The 22615-nt window shown below is 41.1% G+C and overlaps 1 protein-coding gene and 1 long non-coding RNA gene across 2 annotated transcripts; both read right to left on the bottom strand.

The window, feature by feature from the left end:
- Positions 1-305: 305 nt before the first annotated feature.
- Positions 306-5691, bottom strand: LOC123982039. Its single transcript, XR_006827887.1, has 2 exons — positions 5649-5691; positions 306-1218 (listed from the first exon to the last, which is right to left on the bottom strand). It is a non-coding gene; the product is annotated as an uncharacterized LOC123982039 (long non-coding RNA).
- Positions 5692-16608: 10917 nt separating this feature from the next.
- nrarpa (NOTCH regulated ankyrin repeat protein a) lies at positions 16609-19085 on the bottom strand. Its single transcript, XM_046067014.1, has 2 exons — positions 18872-19085; positions 16609-18668 (listed from the first exon to the last, which is right to left on the bottom strand). The coding sequence occupies exon 2, from the start codon at positions 18165-18167 to the stop codon at positions 17829-17831; it is 339 nt and encodes a 112-aa protein (XP_045922970.1). The 5' UTR covers positions 18168-18668; positions 18872-19085; the 3' UTR covers positions 16609-17828.
- Positions 19086-22615: the final 3530 nt, after the last annotated feature.

The raw sequence follows: 22615 nt of genomic DNA on the forward strand, positions 1-22615 counted from the left end.
ACATGCGGTTGATCGGTGACCCTAAATTGTCCTTAGGTGCGAGTGTGAGCGTGACTGGTTGTTTGTCTATGTGTGGCCCTGCCATGGATTGTCGACCTGTCCAGGGTATAGGCCTACCCGCCTTTCGACCGTTGGCAGCTGGGATTGGCAGGTTGATTTTTCAGTAGGTTAATAATGATCATTTTAACACATACAGCAATAAGGTGTGTGGGACCCCAAACAATGAAGGAATAGAGCCAAATACAAGAATTTTATGGGGCTTTCTTATATAAGTGCACTGTTTTTCAATGACTGTGCATAACCAGAAGGGGGCGATACTGCTTTATTTACAGATTATTCACACGATCTTCATCAGATGCATGCACACACCTTTATACATTAAAAAACACAAACAATATGCAACAGCACCTTCCTCATTTCTGTGCCATTAGTTCATCGACTTCCTTTTTAACTCATTCCTCACTGCTTGTGTTTGTTTGTTAGTTAGTTTTTACAGCAAATGAGTCATTTAATGCTGCAAAAATAACCACATAACATCACCACTACTGGCTCTCTCTGCCTCCTGTTAAGGAGCCAGGCATCCTGCTGTTAGTTCCCAGAGTTCCCGACTGTTGTCAGTATAATGCTGGGGAATATCCGGAGAGGAAGGGGAAGTGACATCACAGCAGTGACCTTCCGTACCAGGCCACATCACCTGGTGTTGGCTGGAGGAGCGCTACCAAACAAGCGCAAACACACACACACACACACACATATATATATATATATACCCAGAAGCATATTCACTGAGAGACTTTATTGACACAGTTGGTTTGCTTTCCAGGAGAGGAGAAAGAGAGAGGGGGGAAAAATGTGAGCAAGTTCCCATGGAGAGAGAGAGGAAGTGATAACTTCAAGTACAAAACTTTCCAATAGACAGGCCGAGCTGGATTCCCACCACACGCTGAAAAAAACTTCAGTCAGCTCAAAATGATTTAAATAAATTACAGAAAAACAACTTCTGATGAGCTTGAATTAGTTTATACAAAGTTAGAAGAAAGTTTAAGAAAGTGGGAACAATTAGAAGAATAAAACCAGACCTTGGTTGTCCCCCATTGTACACAATAATCCCCCTGCTGTCCATATGAAGCTGAAGGCCTCCAGACTGTCCACCATCCTGCAGTAAGCATGCATGCTTCACCCTCAGCCGGACCTTCACCAGTGCTTTTGCTGTAACACCTGCTCAAACACAAATAACCAAAAGAGAAAAGGAAATTAACTAAGCAGAGTACTGTAGTTACAGTTTTTATGCTACTTCTACATTTTAGAGGAAAATATAGTACTTTTTACTCCACTACATACATTTGACAGCTCCAGTTACTTATTTGTGTTCATGACCCATTATTAACCAACCCCCTCCCCCTTTGTTATATTTAAATAATTGTTTGTGTTGCACTTATCCATTATTTCACAAGAAAGCAAAACATGTATGTAAATGAATACAAATTTGTGTAGCAGAACTTGTTTTTTTCATGCTTGTGATCCTTTAGTGGTGGCTGGACCATAGGTTGGTGACCACTGGACTGAACTACCTAACGGTGTATAAAGTAGTTAGAACTAGCTCCAGCAACAATATTAAAATGCTGCATGCACATTAATGCATCTGTAATTAACAATCTTTCACTTTTGATACTTCAAGTATATTTTGTGATAATATTTATGTACTTTTACTTAATTAAGATGTTCAATGTAGGGCTTATATTTTTACATTGCTTCATTGGTATGATCTGAGTAATTCTTCCAACAGTGCAAATAACTGAAATGAAAACTCCTCCACCAACCCAAAAACAAAGTTAAACAGACGTCAGTATACACAGGTTGCACACAGATGGGAGCTGCATTTACACCCAGTTTGGAGAGTATCTCAGAGGTTACATTCTTTAGGAGCAAAGGCTGGAAAACACATATACAAACCCACATACTTGCACAAACAGACATACACACAGCAACTGATATATTGAAAGAACATGTGTCTCTGAAAGAGCAGACTGGTGGGAAGACATGGAAGTCAACAGGAGAGGTATGGACACAAGGAGAGAGGGGAGAAGACAGAGGCCAGAAAAGAGGAGAGGCAAAAAGGAGAAAGAAAGCGAGGATGCAGAAATCCCTTAATGCCAAATAAGGAAAAGAGACAGGAGGGAGGAGTAGCAATGGGGTGAGGAGGGAGGGAAAGGGAGAGACAGAGTGTGTGTGGTGGAGATCTTATTATGCAGGATGACAAAAGAAGAAGGGAATCTCTGGTCAGCTGCTGCTGCCACTGTCTATTGTCCTGCAGACAGAGGACCCCCTCCACACACACACACACACATTACACTCTCTCATCTTGTGTTTGACATCACTTTCTTTCCCTCTTCAAGTTCAACTCTGATTACATGGCCGACCAAATGGCAGCCCCCAACATTTAAAGACCCCGTCCCCTAAACCCCAGCGTCATCTGAGTGTTTTCAGTAAGCTTGAGATCCAACAAATGTTTGTTCCAGAAAGACAGGTTCCAGAAAAATTTGCATGTGTGGAAAGAAAATACATATATACTTAAATATTGCTTGATAGATAGTGATGTAAACTTATGAAATTAAAACCTGTATCCTTTTCAAAGTAAATTAATCCTACCAAGCAGTCTCTTTGCCTGCAGGTGACCAGCAGCTGTCTCTTAAATAACTTTATGAGGGACAAGGATTCATAAAACATTTAAATGGAATATCCACCTGATTGTGAGTCTATCTGTCAAAGTTATGCTACTAAGCTGGCTAAACTACATCATGGAAACTGTTCATTCACATCTATAGTGCTGACTTGTTAATGCTAGTAGTAGATACTCCTTCACGTAAGTGTAAATATTACGTACAGTAAACAGTTATTACTTTAGTCATATCAATGTGTCTGAAGTAAGAAATAGGCTATAGATAACACTTAGTCCTATCAAACGTAAAATAATGTAAGCTAGGTAAGGGGTCTGATGATGCATGTGATCCACAGTAAATACTGTATACACTTGACAGAAGTAACTAATAAGGAGGAAAGATTCCTCCATAGTAGGTTGGGATGAGTAATTCTCTTAAAGAGAGGTAGTATAAATCTTGAATGGGAGTGGAATAAAATATGAGTAACAGCCTAGCAAGTCACAAATATTGAACAAAAAAAGTAGATTTACAACTGCAGGCTGTATTGATTGTTAAGAGTGATAAATTCTTACTAATATAACTGGATACATGACATTAAGAAAAAATTGTGTGTTTCACTGTAAACCTGGCAATCCAGAAGTTTCAGTAAACTTTATGGCATATTATTATCCATAAATCATTATTAAATGATTAATTAACTATCAATAAAGCTGTTAGTTACACCTTGTAGACCCATTATAATGTATGCCTTATTAGTAAGTAAGTGGTAGTCTGCCTAATCCAAACTCTACATTAGTGAATGTAAAGTCACTGATTTAAGACCGTTTTTTTTAAAAGTGCATGAAAAAGTTGCTCAATTAAACTAACGCGGGTGCTTGTAATTAGTTGCTTTCCACCCATTGAGAAGTTTTATTGTTTTTAATGAAGGATGTTTTATAAGAGGAGGCGATAAATTCAGCCAACTAATAGAAGCAGCTGAATGAAGCTCCTTTCTTCCCTTTGTGTGTGTGGTGTGTATGTATGCGTCTCACGTAGTCGCCAAAGGTGCTGAGCTTTGCATTATCATCATTTCTTCAGGCACTGTGCAATGGTGTTTGAGTTTGTATCATGTTGAGTAAGAATATCACAATGTGTATATATATATTTGTCTTCATATCAGTCAGTGTAAGCTTATAATTCATCATTTCTGCGTTCTAGTCGGTCCACACCGAATGACCTCCACTGTCTCAGCACAGTTTGTGACACTCTGGCTGTTCTCCTTTGATTGGCCTCTCTTTGTAACACACACACACACAGAGGGTATATGACCACTCGGTGACACTTGCAGACAGACAGACACAATAGGAGACCCAGCACTTTCCTTTCCCCAGGTGGCATAAAAGACGCAGCCAGATCAATGGCCTAATGGGCTCCAAACCAATGGCCGACGATCATTAACCCTCGAGTGTTGGTTCCTCATACCCCTAGTCAGACTATCCCTCTTCAGACCATTGTGCGTTTGTATACAGACTATTGTGGGAGGGTTTTTTTTTTGTCGGTTGGAGCTGGTTAACTGCTGGACAAGGGGTCTAACTTAGGGCAGGAGGTGGTGAAAAGATGCATTGTCGTGACCTGAGAAAACTGTGATAAACTGGACCTTTAACATGTACCCAGTGACAGACATTGACAGAATATAACATTTACTCGAGTACTCTAGTTTTAAGGTTAAGACTGAACATATAAAACATATGAACATCTTATAAATTATGCATTGTTAGATTAAATTATGTAACAGTATATATTGTTCAAAATTTGTTGCATGTTGAAATTATTAAAATGCTGCTTATACACATTAATACATCAGCAGTGATAATCCATATATGATATATATATATATCTGCATAATGAGTACTTTTACTTATGTACTTTTTGAAGTGTATGTACTAGTAGCGTTTTGTATGCAGGACTTTTACTTATAATTGAGTATTTTTACACTGTGGTGTTGCTACTTTTACCTGAGTTAAAGATCTCAATACACCGCTGCTGAGTTGCTGTAACTTTGTTTTTAATACTTTCTGGTTTAAAATGTCAGCAACTAAACAAGCACTGCGTCAGACAATTAGTTCAGAGTGTGAAGGTTTTTTAAAAAGCCTCTCATGATCTGATTGCAGCCCTCAGAAAACAGATCAAGCACCAACTGGTTTCTACAACTGCTCTGGTTCACAATTTGTACAACATAACAACAAATGATTTATTCATCAACACAGAAGAAATCAATGTGGTGTGATTACAGCCCAAGCTACAAAGCGGTTCGGAGTATGGGGATGATGGTTGTGCACAAAGGGTTTAAGAACAGCACTTGGTCCCACTGCAACATGTTGAACATTTTGGGTGTTTGACTATTTGCAATGACACCACATGAACATTATTAGGCATCACAATTTTATTTTATTTATTTATAGCTCTCAGATTCAGCAGGAGCTCATTCCATCCCTCTTTCTCCTCTTGGGCCCTACAGTCGTTTGTGTGTGTGTGTGTGTGTGTTGTGTGTGTGTGTGTGTGTGTGTGTGTGGAGGGCTGGTGGTGGGAGGACAATGGGTAGTAAGGGGGCTGGCTGAATAGGACCATTGAGTCTGCTCAGCCAAACAGAAAAGCATCTTCCATCTCACTTCAAAACCCACAGTTTCATTCTGTACAACCAGGCCTTTATTCTCCATAATTACTCCCTGACACACATGTATACACACATGCACACACAGAAATACATACATACACATGCATACATATTTATACATATATATGAATGCAATAATCACAAAAATAACACTGGCGGCCTGAAAGTTCACTTATAGAAAAATAACATACCAGTATATAGATTTTTTTAATGATGTTTAATGAAATTACACTGCTGTGTTATGCATGGATGGGATGATAATCAGTAAACATATATAAGCCCTGTATATATATATCTACTATATAACTGTTATGTAATCGGTTAAGAGTACTTACTGTATTATAGGCAACCACAACATTGCAAAAATGGAGCCTGTCATCAGCCTGTCAGGGACACACAAAAGAATGATGGTAAACACACATTTATCATGGTAGTAGGTGAAGACAGGAAGGTAGATAAAGAACAGAATTCATATTTGTTGCTCTAACAAGTTTTTCTTCAGTGAGTTCAGTAAGATTTGTGCGTATTTTCAATGAATGAAATATTTTCACTCAAATCTTGAGTCATTCCATTATGTTTTCATACTATTTAAAGATCAAAGGTCATCGTATGTAATTGCCAGCATAACACTGTACACTAATATAATTTTAATAACAATAATCAATCCATGAAAGTGTCCTCTCTGATGACACCTGCCTTGTTGTTGTTGTCTTTTCTCATCATGTCACATTGTGTGTGTCCACATTGTGGCTGATCAGCACAAGTCTGACCACTTCCATGTGGTGATGAAGGTCCAGCAGCACTGCTTGCAACATCGTATTGTGGCGATGCCTTTGCAGTTTCTGATAGTTTTTCAATGATAAATGTTGCATTGAAGCACATCGACAGTCTTTCAAAGGCCAAGAAGTCATTCTCCTAAATGTTCAGAATGTTTCCTGTTTCAGTCCAGTAATGTTTGGATGCTATTCAAGTCAGTGCATGCTTTCTACTTTTTCTATCCTTGAATTTGCAGTTCACCTGCGCCTGACCTAAATATAGGATGGGATGTGAGCTCAACCGCCCTTCTGCATTCTTTCAAAAGCCCACAGCTAAAAAACAAACAAACAGTTCAGCCAGTCCATATGGACATTAATTTCCAAAGCCATTTAAGCCCCATTTTCTTTACTAGAAAAGAAAAAATAGCTGCAACAGCTGTGTCACAATATGTGTTAACAACCTAATTCACTGTAAGCCCAGTAACAAGAGGAACTATCGTAAACAGCCTGTCAGACAAAGACAGTGGGCCTTGACAGAGAAAGTGCAGTATCACGGACAATTTCTGTCAGTGTTACACTGGGTCATTTAAACTCCACCAACCTCGTTAGCCTAGATCCAGCCCTCCGGCCAGCCTGCTCATTGTGCATCCAGCACACTGAATCATTGTGTAGGAGGATAATCCATACAGGGTAATTGTTCCAACCTATCATGCAACAGATAAGGACAGGATTTAGGTATGGACGGATGGGTGGGTTGATCCATCAACCCAAATGCAGATAGATACGAAGTTCTTACAGAATGTGAACCGAAGATTTTCAACATACAGACTCAATTTTAAAACTTTTAATTTATCAGCATATGTGTCAAACATTGTCTTGCACTCAGCACACTCGCCTATCTATCTATCTATCTGTCTATCCATCTATCCATCCATCCATCCATCCATCCATCCATCCTTCACTTGCAGCATGTCTGTGTGTTGGAATGGCATGACATGAGGAACAAAGGGTGCAGGCAGCAGGAGATGTGGTGTCTGCATGTGTGTGTGTGTGTATGTCAGGGATGGGGGAAGGCTGGGTTTGGGGGTTGTGGGGATGTTGAAGCTCCATATGGGCACCCCACAACTTGTTTCTCCCCTCCCTCCCCCTGCAAACAGGCAGATGTCAAATGGGACGTGCCTCCCTGTTGGGGCACAGGGTCACACTGCACAGGGGTAAATAACAGAACAGGAGGGACAAAGAAATGCCTTCCTGCCAGCACCCCCCCACGCAAACCCCAAAACACACCAAAAGAGATGTATACACATGGTACCAGAAAAAAAGCTGCTGACACAAACATGCCAACACACAGCCACGTGTATTGAATTGTAATTGAGCTGCAATCATACTATGATGCGTCGCTACAAACGTGTTGCCAGCAAAACCACTGTTTTCCTATGGTGCGGAGCGCCTGCCGTGTTCTGATGCCTGTAGTAGGGACATAGTGGTATTCAATCACGATGACGAATATAACTGTAAGTCAGCCATTATTCCAATACTAATCAGTGAGCACATGCATGGAGTTACCGTTTACTGTGCCTATGAGAATGCTAGCTAGCTAGTTAGCTGTTGGACTGTGAGAAACCTTTTTTTGGACCGCTTTCCAAGCTATGTCTCTGTCTGATCAGTCTGACAAAGTAGTCTGACCTTTGATCAAATCAAGTCACTTCAAAATGTGTTTTCATTCAGAAGAAAATAAATACAAATAAAAAATACATTAAAACATAAGAAATGTGAATATAAAGTATTTCCAACCCATTTGATACTCATCTGTGTTTTGCAACACCCATGCCTGATACCTCTTCATATAATTTTTTGTGAAGTTCAGTGGTGCATTTATCGTTGTTCTTTTTTATTATTGCTATTAAAATGACATTAGTCAATTTACTTCTAACATTTAAGTCTGCCAACATTGACCTCTATGTATAACATATAAATTCAAACTACAGCCTCCAAAATGATCATAGAGAATCAACACCTCTAACATGGTTTCATTGAATTGATTGATTGGTGTAGGGCTGTTATATTAGACTGCAATATTTTCAGTCAAGTGTACCTAATAAATATACAACTGGGTGTATTTAAATATAAATTTCTCAACACCAAACAGTGATTGCCGTGTGTTTGTGTTCGTGAAGAAAGCAAGCTATCATGTGTCTAGCACTATTTGACTAGGAAGGGAGATGCAACTTGACTCAAGGGCAGGTGCCACTTGTGTGTGTGTGTGTGTGTGTGTGTGTGTGTGTGTGTGTGTGTGTGTGTGTGTGTGTGTGTGTGTGTAGGTATGGGCTGCAGTCCTAAACAAAGCAGGGGAATGGACACACACACACACGCACACACACACGCACACACACACACACACACACACACACACACACACACACACACACACACACACACACACAGGCTGTTCTCTGTGTATTGAGCCCTGAATGGTTACGCCCGCAGGGCAGGAGTAAGGTTACTTTACATACTGCACTTACAGCTCCCTTTACCACTGGGGTATAAAATGGATTTGAATAAGAAAGAGGGGAACAGAGGGATGGAAGCAGGGGGAGAGGGGGTTAGGAGGGGGAGGAGGGCCAAGGGACTCCCTTTTGTGTAACAGGAGGTCTGCTGCTGCTCTGGCATGGCTATGGAGATGGAGGAGCGGGGTCACTCTCCCTGCTCTCCCTCCCTCTGTCCCTTTACTATAGGCTGACTGCTCTGTCCCCCCCACCCTACCCCACCCCATCCATCCCTTCCATCCCTTCCTCCCTATTAGCATAGCAGCTGCCTGATACATGGTGTAGGGTGGGGAATGGCCAGGTTGTTGTGTGCATATGTGTGTGTGTGTGTGTGTGTGTGTGTGTGTGAGGGTGTTTGTTGGAGGGAGGGATGTTAGGGGGAGGATAGAGGGGGGTCCAGTCAATGGCGGTCCGTCTGGCTGGTGAATAGCAGCTAAAGCAGGCCAGACAAAGGAGCTGGGAGGGAGGGGATGGGGTTGGGGTGTGTGAGGGAGATGGGAGGGGTGGAAGAATGAGGCAGTGAATGGAGCGCCTTGTCACTAGTGCTATGGAAAGAAGCACAGAATGAACTGGAAGAATGAAAGAAAAGTTCAAAAAGGAGCGAAGGGCAAGGAAAAGACCGCCCGACCACCTGTCTCTCTCTCTCTCTCTCTCTCTCTCTCTCTCTCACTTTATTTCTTTTACTCCCCTTCTTATTCACAGGCAGACTTTGGGGAGGGGGTGTTCACTTGGTTGTGTTTAGCGACAGACATGTTTTTGTTTTTCGGAAAGAAAATGTTGTATCAGCAGGACTTCAAGCTCACTGTCATCCACCAGCATCGCTGCCCCTGTGCTGGTTTCACTACATACTGTGGTTTGATGATGGTTTTGATGCTCCATTCTGTGAAATTACTGCGAACACAAAAAACACAACACAAAAAACACAAAAACATTGTGCAAGACTGTCAAAAAGGATGAATCCACAGAAAATGTGCTGATACATTCGGAAATGAGACTGAGGGATGTGATTATGGACACCAGGAAAAGTAGTTGTTGCCAACTTAACCATGATCCAAATAAACAATAAACAATCTCCTATGCCTAATACTTGTTAAACTTAGACACCTGTCCTGAGAAAGAGGAAAACTGAGCAAATTGGAGAAGCTCTCTCTCATGCATACAAGATTATTAGGTCTTACATGTGGTAGTCAGTTTATCAATACATACGTAATCTTTGAATGAAGAAACAGAAAATTAATAAAGGAGTTTTCTTCCAGCTACAGTCTTACTTGCCATGGTATACAGAGTGGCTAATGTTAGCATTAGCTAACTTTAGCTAAAAAGCATGTATCTGATAAAAGAGTGTTTGTTGACTTTAACGTTAAGTTTAAGTTAAGTTTAGTTTTAGTATGTCACAAATTTATATCAATTTTATCACATCCGTAAAACAATATCTCTTTTGAGGTATATTTCCACTCACTCTCAGTCAGTTTACCTGACTAAGATGGGTAGGAAAATTCAATATGCTATTATCCTGCAAATGCCATTTGTGGCCACAGTGGCTGCTGTTCAGCAAGATTTACATATAGACTAATTTTACGTTGAAATTCTTTGAACTTTAATGACAGTGCAGATATTATGTCATCTAATTTTAATTTAAAAGCTATACAAACCAGCTGATTGTATGATGAGCTGATAAAGAGAGAATGCCAATTTGTCATGTGGACCCACAGAAAACACATCATCATGACTGAGGTTTTTTAAAGGTCTGTGGATAATCATCACAATCATCAATATTTTCTATATTAATAATCGATCAAAAGAGTACGTGTAATGTGAAGGAGTCGCTTGTTGTGAAACCACAGAGAATTATCACTGACATCTGTCCACAAAGCATTACAAAGCATTTTACCATCTTTTAACTCATTGTTTTGGTTTTACACCACCTGTATGCTACCTGTCCACAGCAGACAGACACAATTAGCAACTAGCTGGTGAACATAGTGAAGCATTAAGCCACTAAAGAGACAGATATTTCTTAGGAGTTGGCGGAGAACAAAACAGAGCAAAAAGGAGAGTGAATTTTGGATTTACATTCGTCAGTTGGACACAAACACAACTTCATGTGAATGCTAATGTTGCTGCTAGACGTACAAATAACAAACTGTTTGCTAATATGTTCACTATATCAACTTTATATGGTGATAATATCAAACTGTTGTCTTTCAAAATCATAAATCAATTAATGCAGGTTTGGTTATATTCCATATATAACATTAATTTGGCAAATTACAGATTTCTGTTGCTGAAAAATAAATTAATTAGGTCTGTAAAATAACTTCACTGTTGTCCCACATGCAGTTAAAAACTAACCTTGTTTCTAATATTAAATATGTCCAAATACCAAAATGACTTGGTAAAAATAAAAAGATAAATATCTTATGAATTAGCAAAGTCTAATTCTTTGATATCATCCTGCACTAGGCACACGCCAGGACTGCTGTCTCCTTGTGCCATAGTTCAATAAATATTGTAAACATATTTAAAGGCCCTGTACACCCACACAGGTATTTTCAATTACTCTGGTTGAGCAGACCTCTGATCAGGTGGAAGTTGAGATGAGCTATGATGGTACATAAACGACATCTCCAAACTCTATGTCCTCAAACTAATGATGAGAACGTGCAACAAAACTAAGAAGAGAGGCAATGTCAATCAAGTGCAGTTTTCACACAGTCTTGTGAAGATCTCTAATCAGGCAACATAAGTGAAAACACCTGTGTGGCTGTCTACTTTGCAGTCTCAAGATGAAAAATAGCACTGTAAGGTTCCTTAATACCCTGAGGACTTACAGGTGTCATGTGGAGGGCAACATGAAGTAAAATTACAACCTATTGTGTAGCCTGATTCTAGACACTGGAAAGCCTGTTAAACGCTTCTCTAAGTTCCTCTTTATGTGGCTAGCATCACTCTACAGGTTCCTCATATGTGTTCTTATCCTAAATGTACAACAGATCTCATTCAAACAAGCCGTTTGGATTACATTATTACTTAATCAGACGGCATTTTGAGGAAGTCATACACAGGGTCTCACAATCAACGCCGCTGTCATTGTGCTCAAGTTGAACAGGAGCCGTTATAAAATGAGGAATTCCGTGTTGCAAAGCCAATTAAATTGTGTTTTACCAGTATCACAAGATGTTCAGTTAATCTCGTTTCTTACAGATCGGGTGTAACCCTTCAAATGAGGGGTGTTAGCATGGATATGAATATTTTATGAGCCACTGAACAATGGTCTTTTGAATGGAGATGGAAGATAATCACACAGATGCGCTTGATTACAGCTGCTGTAACATCAACAGTATTTTACTCAGTATTGCTGTGAAATACAAAAACAGACAATACATACTTATACGCAGACCTGTAACCAGATACATTTGCCAATGGAGCCTGTTCACTTTTTTAAAAGTGATTTTGATGCAGCTCTCCTAAGTTTTCTGGACTTTCCCCAGACAGTTCCTCATCTGATTTTCCCTCACTGTCTTCTCTGCAAAATTCCTCCCAGAAATGCCTTGTGTTGTCTGGCTCACTATAAAGCAGGCTGCTCCATGCACAGGCCAGACCAAGACAAGCGAGGGAAGCCAAGGCACATGAAGAACCTATTAGGGGGCCTAGCAGCCAGCAGCAACCCTGGGAGGCCAGCCAACTCAGTGTGTGAACAATAGGGAACCCAGCTCAACAAAAACATCCTGCAGAAGTGAGAGACTGGGAGGGTGAGAGGAAAGGACAAGCGAGCAGCAGGCCAGATAGCCTGTTTGGGCCTGTCACGGTATCAAAACACAGAGGGGCTGGTGTTTAGAGGAGCTAACTTTGCTGATGTTGAGTTTTACAAAGAAATGCATCAGATCCGTGCACTTGGTGTGGTCGGTGCAGAACATTTGAGCTGAGGTCGTAGATGGTTAAGGCTCAGAAATCAACTTTAACGGTTAACAATAGCTTTAACCTTTACGTTGCAGTAAAGACCAGATGTGAGATACAATGCTTTTTTCAAGCCAGCATCATACAGAAATGAACTCTCTGAGCAAATCGGAGAAGCTCTCTCTCATGCATACAAGATTATTAGGTCTTACATGTGGTAGTCAGTTTATCAATACATATGTAACCTTTGAATGAAGAAACAGAAAATTAATAAAGGAGTTTTCTTCCAGCTACAGTCTTACTTGCCATGGTATACAGAGTGGCTAATGTTAGCATTAGCTAACTTTAGCTAAAAAGCATGTATCTGATAAAAGAGTGTTTGTTGACTTTAACGTTAAGTTTCAATTAAGTTTAGTTTTAGTATGTCACAAATTTATATCAATTTTATCACATCCGTAAAACAATATCTCTTTAGAGGTATATTTCCACTCACTCTCAGTCAGTTTACCTGACTAAGATGGGTAGGAAAATTCAATATGCTATTATCCTGCAAATGCCATTTGTGGCCACAGTGGCTGCTGTTCAGCAAGATTTACATATAGACAAATTTTACGTTGAAATTCTTTGAACTTTAATGACAGTGCAAATATTATGTCATCTAATTTTAATTTAAAAGCTATACAAACCAGCTGATTGTATGATGAGCTGATAAAGAGAGAATGCCAATTTGTCATGTGGACCCACAGAAAACACAACATCATGACTGAGGTTTTTTAAAGGTCTGTGGATAATCATCACAATCATCAATATTTTCTATATTAATAATCGATCAAAAGAGTACGTGTAATGTGAAGGAGTCGCTTGTTGTGAAACCACAGAGAATTATCACTGACATCTGTCCACAAAACATTACAAAGCATTTTACCATCTTTTAACTCATTGTTTTGGTTTTACACCACCTGTATGCTACCTGTCCACAGCAGACAGAAATATATATCTCAAACCACAACTGTTATTTCCAACACATTTGTAACACCCTCTTAACTCAAACATTTGCAGTTAAAAAAGGTCGACACCCAGTAAACGTTACAACACGAAGAGTTCCGACATGTAGAAAGATGTATTGTGGTGTAGCTTTTCCCACGACCCTCCCACAGCCATGCAATATCAGCTGCAACTCAGCAAACGGGGAGAACATGACTCAATCAAAGATTTCACTTGCTGGGACTCAAAATGTAACCCACAGTATATCGTGCTATAAGCACAGTGAAGAAGGACAAGAAGCCAAGACTGAGCTCTGCTGCGGAGAAAATGATTGAAAATGTTCAGTACAAAATGCACACTCTTAACACAGTGTTTCTTAACTGTTTATGGCTGCAAATGAATGTGTGTTTTTGACTCATGACCGGTCCAAACGAAGTGAGAGTGGTTATCAAGTTTAACCAAGCATTTTCAGGGCCATTTCATGCATCATCACAGGAGGCTAAGTACATATTTTGTGAGAAAAAATCACAGAAATAGATATAAAAAAAATAACAAGTAGGAATATGGTTTGTTTCTATCCAAAATAGCAGCTGATTGCGAATCAGTAAGTCTATTTTTTTAAGTTTATGGGAGAGGGGTTAATAAAACAAAGACAATTACAGAAAGAGAGTATAGATAATGAGTGAAAGACATCCTCACGTAAGAGGCAAAAACAGGTTGTCAGCAGAGAGCTGTATTGTTGTGCAGAGCTTGTGCCTTAACCGTCGGAAAGAGCACAAGAGAGGAGTGTGTGTTGGAAAGTTTTTGAGTGTGTGGGGGTAACATTAAACCAGCTCTCCCACAACACACACAGGGGAGGGGACCTTTCTTTAAACTGAGCCTACCCATAATGCACTGCGCTCTTTTATCCATGCAGTGAAAGGATGAGGCCAGATGAATGACAAAAGGAGAGAATGGGGATCTGGGTTGGGCCAGGCTTGGAAGACAGGGAGCAAGGAGAGAGAGAGAGGAAGGTGGGGGTGTGTTTTCCAAACCAACCTTTTCTATGAAAAATGCAGGGGGGGCATAGAACACAAAGCTTTTTGCTTGGGAGATGAGGAAGAAATGTATGCATACACAGAGAACTTGAGTTTAATGATTTCTTTACTGGCTTGTACACAAACGTACAAAAATAATACAGCACTCATCTCCACATGACATCACGTCATCATCACAGTGTTACAAACGTTCAAAAACCAAAGAATACAAACAGAAATCCAAAAATAAAATCAAACATGATGGAACATCTGCATCACTCAAAAAAAACAAACATCAGCTGTTTCCTCTTGCTTGAAATGAAGCAAGGGTGGAAACACAACTTGGTCCAAAGAAGTCAGCACTTTTTTCTTTTTCTAAAAAATCATCTCACTCATGTACACCAATTCGGCGGCTGGCTCCTTACGTCATAAATGTTATGACCCTGGTAAGCCAAACAACCACACAACCGTGCAATTTTTAATCATGTTACAATGATCTTACCATCAAATGTATTATTCCCCTTTCAAAAAAAACAGGAAGACAGCACTTCAGAAAAGAAAGTGCCCCAAGATATCATCATCATCAGCGTTGATATATATATATCCATATGTATATATACATACACCCAATCACAGAGATACACGCATCTTTGTTTTTAAAAAAACGCCATGTTTTTTTTCCACAAAGTAACACACACATTAGGACATTATCACCTGGAGCATATATTTATACAATAGTATTTGTTGTGTTTGTTTTTTTCTATTCAGAAAAAAATTAAATGTTGACACACAAAAGCCAACCTTTAACAACAGTCATCAGTGCAATATTCAAACAAAACAAAAAAAATAAAGGAAGAAAAAAAACAAACATCAAGTTTAAGACAAGCAATGCATATATCATTTGTTGCCTGATACCAATCTGTACTTTGATGTAGTGGATCTATCGCTTCAGTTACTTTTGTGGTTGTTCCAGGTTTCAAATGGGATGTTCTCAGTCTGGATGACTGTTGTTTTAACACAGCAACACGGGGCCTCAGGAGAAGCGCACAACTACACACACACACACACACACACACTCTTCAATTACAAAAACGCACTCTCTCAGCAGCTTCTCCTGAGGTGAACCAGTGCTGCTGTGAAGCGTCTATACAACTGTTGGCCATTTGAGCAGAAGATTTTTTAAAAATAACATCAACATCAACAACAAAAAAAAACGTACAAGCAGCATTGATACAAATGTTAGGGTGCCATGACTTTCAAAATGCAGCAGGCAAGTTTATGGAACCAAATTCTCTTCTTGTTTTTTTTCCTTTTGTTGTGACATCCTGCTAAGTCATGTGTTGTTGTTTTTAAAGTCTTCATCGTCCAACAGTATTAGGGTCCTGCTCAGTAGTAGTAACTATTCCAAAGCCTTGGCTCCTGCAGTTACCCCGTACAAACACTGGGGACGCACAAGGCTCCGCATTTTTGTGCAATAAAACTCCCTGCATTTATAAGTCATGCGATACAATTCCACTTTTTTTGTATGACTGAAAAAAATATAGAAATAAAAAACGACCATACAGGCTGATGAAGAGAGAGAGAGAGCAAAGAGGAGGTTTACAGGGAAAACATGCAACAATGGCAGTGTGTGTGGTGAGACAGAGAGACAGAAAGAGAGAGAACCAGAGACTCCCTTGCAGAAAGGCAAAACGATGCTTTGCTTGTCAGAATTGGTTTGGTTGTAGTGTAGAATAAACTGTCCCGACTGAGGATGCAGGAAATAAGTTCATTGCATCTTGAAGTCCATCGTGTCTGTTAGGCTACATAGCGAGAGAAGGAAGAAAAAACCCATACTGGCATGCGGATGATCACAGACAAATTGTGAATCTCTTCAGACTCCAAACAACGTGGCAGAGTGGTGAGAGAGCTGAACAACTTGAGAATACTTTTATAGTCGAGGTAGCTGGCAAAAGGAAACCAAACAAAGTCCTTTTTGATGGGAGGGAGGGGTAGAGAAAGTCTTCTGAGGGTCAACAGACTATAACAGAGGGGTTTCTGGGGTGGTGATGGGGGGGGGGGGGGGGGGGGGGGGGGGGGGGGGGGGGGGGGGGGGGGGGGAGCAGGTCTACCTCCACACGGGACAGTTTATACTACGAGTCTGAAGCAGCTTGAGTCACCCTAGATATTCTTACACTTTTTTAAAAGAAGAACCACAACATATTCAAAAATGCATCTTCTCAATGTACCTTCATAAATAAAAAAAAAACCCAGCCTGCTTTCACAGTGATGACTAGGATGTTAATAAAATACTGAAAGGAGATTATAAAGTGAATTCCAAATGTGACTTTTTTGATACAAAGCGAAAGCAGCGTTTTTTTTTGTTTAACACAATGACCACTGGCAAAAGTGGTCACACTGGCCTGAACAGTTGGACGCCAGCATGGCAAGATCTGTAGGCAGGTAGGCAGAGCGCACTCAGCTACTGTCTCTTCTTTTCTTAAAAAAACAAACAAACAAAAAAAACAGAAACAAAGTAAAGCTATTGTGTACAGTACTTCACAACAATGATGGATCAGTTGTTGTTACATAATGATTACACATCGGAAAGCGTGCTGGATAGCCATAATGCCGCTCTTTTGAGTAAAAAAAAGAAAGAAAAAATAATCTATTAAAGAAAACAGACCTCTGGTAGCCAACAGAGGGCAACCCTTCTTCTCTTGTTCGTGTGTCTTCCCTTTCAGATATTCCAGCATGCAGCCATATGCAGCATCAAGTGCCGTGTTTCATATAAAATAACTTAAAAAGGGTTTTAACAAGTGAACAATGAGGAGCGACAGGTCAAATCTGCGCCCCCTACAAAGAAACTATTGTAGGAACTGTACTGGGGATGGGAGGTCATGGAGAGGGAAAAGAAACTGGGCCATCTGCACTCCGGAGTCCAAACACACACATGTGATACACAGGCACTGGCTTCTTTTATAGTGAACGACAAGATCTAGTAGGCTATACACATTCAAGAGGAAAGCTTTAGTACCAACAAACTCACCGAAAAGGCGTTTCTTTTGTTAAAAGATTCGTGTTGAAGCGCTGTGTATGAACCATGCGGTGCTTCACTCAGGAGTGCACAGAGAGCCCCGTTTGGTTTACAATGAGGGAAGATTATTGTGCAGGCCTATTTTTATTTCCTTTTTCAATAGAATTTGGCACAACTATGTAGATAATGGCAGTTTTTTTGCTTTTAAAAGAGCCTGACTTTCCCGTGTGTTGCAATTTTATTTTCCACTTGTTGAATTTTTTTTGTTTGTTTTCTTATTTTACCTGACAGCAGAGACAGATCACCGGGCGCCAGAGGAGTACTTGGCCTTGGTGATGAGGTATAGCACAATGTCTTGGTGGCCCCCGAAGGCGGCGATGTGTAAAGCGCTCCACCCCTCCCTGTTGGCAAGCCGTATATCTGCTCCAAACTTCACCAGCAGTTTTACCAGCTCCAGGTTGCCGTCAATGACGGACTGGTGGAGGGCCGTCTGTCCTTCTGGCCCGAAGGAGTTGACGTTGAACTCACAGTTTGTCATGTTCTGCAGCAACGAGTGCAGCTCCTTGGTGTTGCCCTTCTTCACCGCCTCCTGGAAAACCCTCTGCGGCGCGGAGCAAGTCGACACATCCGCCTGGCTCATGGTTGCAGCGCGCTGGAGGGTGGGGAACCAGTAATCCTGCCTGGGCTCTAAAGCTGATAATAATCGTCTTCTCCCTGTTGATCTTCTCTGGTCTTGTGACAATGCCACAGTTACACTGGATTATAACCAGTTATTAAGGCACTTTAAAGTATTAAAACAGAAAAAAGAGCTCTGTATATATCCCAAAAAGGACAGGAGAGGAAATAACACACTTGGTGTGCAAAAATGTTAATATTTGAGAGATCCTAAAATAAAAAACATAAAAGGGTGCTCTCAAGCGATCCAGGCGTCTCTACGTGTAGCTCCCCCTCTGTAGTAGCAGCAGCAGGTAGCCTATAGCAGGGGATGGAGACGAGAAACACCTCCGACTTCACTTGGGGAAATTGGAAGTATGACACTATCTCCACAGGCCAGCCTCCGCAGCTTTTTCTTGAACGGCCCGACCTGTTTTCCTGGCTTTCACGTCCTGGCTATGTGTCGCCGCTCATGTGGCCAGGGTGTCTGGGGAAGACAAAATAAAGACAAAAAGTCCAAATGAATCCCGGCTCCTCACCAACAGGCTGCGAGAGAGACCCCACATTCCGCCACATCCAAGAGGGAGAGAGGACACCTCCGTGCGCACACGTTTGCGCACGGACACACTGCTTGATTTTTTGGCACTTAACATGTCTGGAAATGTAATCCCCTGCAGATTTGTGACTTACCTGTGACAGATGGACGGGTCCGTAGCGACGAAAACGATACAAATCCACCGTGTGGGCCGGTCTGTGTCCTCTGCGCGGTCCGTGCGAGTCTCTGCCCTGCGCTGAGCTCTGGGGGAATATTTTACGCGTCCTGTATTTGCATGACAATACCATCCCAAAGAATCAACTGTGGAGGAATGGGCGGAAACCCAGGGAGGTTATAGGCTGCCGGTTCGGTTAGGGGGAGGGACCAGAGCCCTGTGAATCTGCACGGAGGGGGTGTGGTCTTCCGAGAGGGGGTGGGAGGCTTGCAATTGTTGCTGCAGAAACATTAAACAAGGCGCCCGCAGCAATATTACGGTGAGCTCAATATCCGATCTCCTATAGCCGACCCCAGGAAGCGCACAGAAAGCCAGAGGCAAGGTGCCGCCAGAGCTGTAAACTGCTGAGAAAGCGGGCGCGTTGTAAATGATCATCCAGTGGATTAACATCAACAGGAACTTGTAACAAAACGTCAACCAAGCGTGTACGGGTCTCATTGACAGCGATGTAAATCACAGAAGAGCAAGAGAGAGTTTTTTATTGATGCAAAGCACAAAGTCTACTGAAAAATAAAATTATCTATTTAACTTCTAAAAAGGAAAAAAATATCTCATCACTGGCTCATGGACTTTATGTAATATTAGTCAAATGGTTAGTTATGTCTTTTTTAAGTAAAGAGGTGGATTAATTAACACCCTTTCGTGTTAAATTAGGGGCAGAAAGGGTGCTGATAATGATATACTATCCAGGAGAGGGTGGGGTTTACAGCTATGTGCTGTTGTTGGACCTACAGGTGGCCAAATTTTCTCTGCACTGTGACCCTGAAACGAATGACTAACCAGAACAGCTCAGGTCATTTTTGCACAAATATGAAATAAAAATGAACCAAATGCTGGGTCCATCATGTGCTCATGTGGGTATTTCAAATTCAGACAATAGTTGAATTCTCCAAGGCTGACTGGAGACCGAATAGCACGAATGCAGTTTTAACAGCGGCTGTCCCAAGTGTGAAAGCATCTTTTCACAACAACAAAATCAAATACCTCAGACAAGCCTGTGTGTTCTCTCAAGACTACGATTACCTCCGAGCCAAATGGGAAGGACAGTAAAATATACAAACCCCAAACTGTCGTATAAAACACCTTTGAGGAGGAGAGTATAGGTGACTGTTTAAATCATAAACTGTGGATAAATTCCAGTTGTTTTGAAATGACTAGACTGTTGGACTTCAAATAACAAAAGCCCTGCGCTACTTCCTTTTTGCAAGTGAAAAGAGGTGACGCTGTGCGCAGATTGACACGCCGCTCAGCTTCCCCCTCCACCGTGGGAACTGGGTGCCTGTGTGAGTGTGTGTGTGTGTGTGTGTGTGTGTGTGTGTGAGTGTGAGTGAGAGAGAGAGAGAGAGGGGGGGGGGGGGGGGGGGGGGGGGGGGGGGGTATATTTTGATATAGAGAACAGTTTGACAGAAAGAATGCATGTGAAAGTGACAGAGCTGGATAGGCAGATAAAGGGAAAGATTGAGAGAGATATATGTGGAAACCACAGCAGGTATCTCAGCCTCCCTCGGGCCGTTTGCTCCGTTTGGCGGCCCTTACTTCATCTCATCTGTGTAACACTTTATAAACCGCTCTCCGCTCTGATGGTTTGGTGGCTTTCACACTGTCCTCTTTTTCCCACACTCTGAACTGTACATTTGGCGCACGTCTATGGCTGCATCTTTCTACATCGGTGTGCGATTGTGCACCGTCAGGCAGCAACGGAGATCCCACGTATGAAGGTCACAACCTATTTTATTTAAACTGATAAAAAAGTGTTAGTATGACATTAAAATATGATAATTTTGGAGCGCATTATCATGTTCATGGAAGGTGATTTTTATGTTTTACTGGCAGGTGTCAATTAAAGTCATAGATTGTGATAGGGCCTACCTAAAACATAAGTAACCGCAGCTCTAAATAAATACACACGCAGCATTATTAAACCACAGCTAACCCATATACAGTAGGCTATGCATCAAGTTATGTTACCACACAAAGTAACTTAAACAACTAAAAAAAAACTTTTTTAATAGGGTAAAGACATTATAATATAAAGTAGGCTATGTAGTAATCCTTGCTTGGTTTTTGGTAGTCATTGTGATGAAGCGCTCCAAAGTGGCATTTCATGGCGATTGTGAACTTGTCCATGACGTTTCTAGGAACCCCTCAACACACAGTCACTTTATTAAATCTAGGCTATCCATTATTTCTTAAAATGACTAAGCGATCAGGAATGAATTGATTGCGTTCATTTTTTTTTTTTTTAAATTACAGAACCCCTTGGAGTGCATTATCAAGGTTTAAACCACAAAGGCTCATCGTGGTACACTTTTAAAGTCTGAAACACATTTGAGGCAAATTTGTGATTTTGGGCTATCAAACTGATTTGACTTTCCACAGTTACTGAATGTAACAGGAGTGTTAATATACCAATCACACTGAGCTGTGGTTTAACTGTTGGCTTGAATTGTATTTAAAGGTGTCTCAGTACATAATGAAATTTAGTATTTCTGTTGGCCACTCTATCTTAGATGTTTGTCATAAGTTTAGGACCTGCTCAAGTGAGAATAAAGGATGAACAATAGGTCAAACCGCCTGTGTGGGAAACTGTGATTCATCTGTTTTGGACACTTTCAGGTGCATCGGCAGGTGACTGTTTGTGTTTTCTGTTTGTTCCGCTGCAGCTATTGGCCCACAGCTGCAAATGTTTCTAAACAAAGACTCTGACTCATTCATAGAAATGTGGTGAATAACCTTTTTAGGAAGGCTACAGTAAAAGATGTGTGTTCCTCTCAACAGTCAGCATTGGCCTGCATGGGCATTCAAAACTCTCACAGCAGGGAAGTGTATAAAGGTTATGGGCGTTATAGTTTCTTTTTTCAGATTTTATATTCTTAGGATCATAGGATTTTATTATGTTTGTTATGTACACGTTTTATGTCTTAGGATTACTGAATGCTGCAGAACATCTTCCGGAAAATAGGGAACATCTGTCGGCTATCAGAGCTTTGGCTGCAGCGCGTCTGGACACTTGTGGAAAACATTTGCACAGACTGCAGGAGCCAAAAGTTTATCCGATTGGATGAATTTCTCCCCCAAACTCTGTGGCATTTGCTCTCTTCTCTCGGCCCCCCACTTCGCTCCCGAGTCTTACTTGTTAATGAAGCAGCCAAAAACCAGATACAATCATGAGACTGTTGCTGTACTACTTCACGCAGAAATGAAATTATTTAACAATCTTTTCCCTTTGACAGGCCCAGCTATTAACACAGTTGTGTAAAGGCTAAAACAATTGCAATAATGATATCCAAAACTCTTTCAGTCGCCCTTTAGTGAGGATGGTCAGGTTTTGTGAATGTAGCCTGAGGGGTCGCCTAGAGGTGGCACTGAGTTCTCCACCTAGAACCAACTCCTAAATTGAAACTGGTCACACAAAGATAATACGAGTGTGTTATGGTTTGCAGTTAGATCGCTGTTCTATTGCTGTGTTCTTCTTCGAAGCGCCGGACAAATCGAGGAATATCAGTGCGCTGCACCGAGTTTTGGCGCCGAGACCCGGGGCACCCGGTGCCAGACAAGTCGGGAGGAGCTTCCCGTTCTAGCATGTTGCGCACATGTCGCAGAAGAGCAGGGTCCGGATAGGAAACTCGCACCCTGGGACAACAGAAGGAACATTCTTCTAAAA

This window comes from Micropterus dolomieu, linkage group LG13 (assembly GCF_021292245.1).
Source record: "Micropterus dolomieu isolate WLL.071019.BEF.003 ecotype Adirondacks linkage group LG13, ASM2129224v1, whole genome shotgun sequence".
NCBI lineage: Eukaryota > Metazoa > Chordata > Actinopteri > Centrarchiformes > Centrarchidae > Micropterus > Micropterus dolomieu.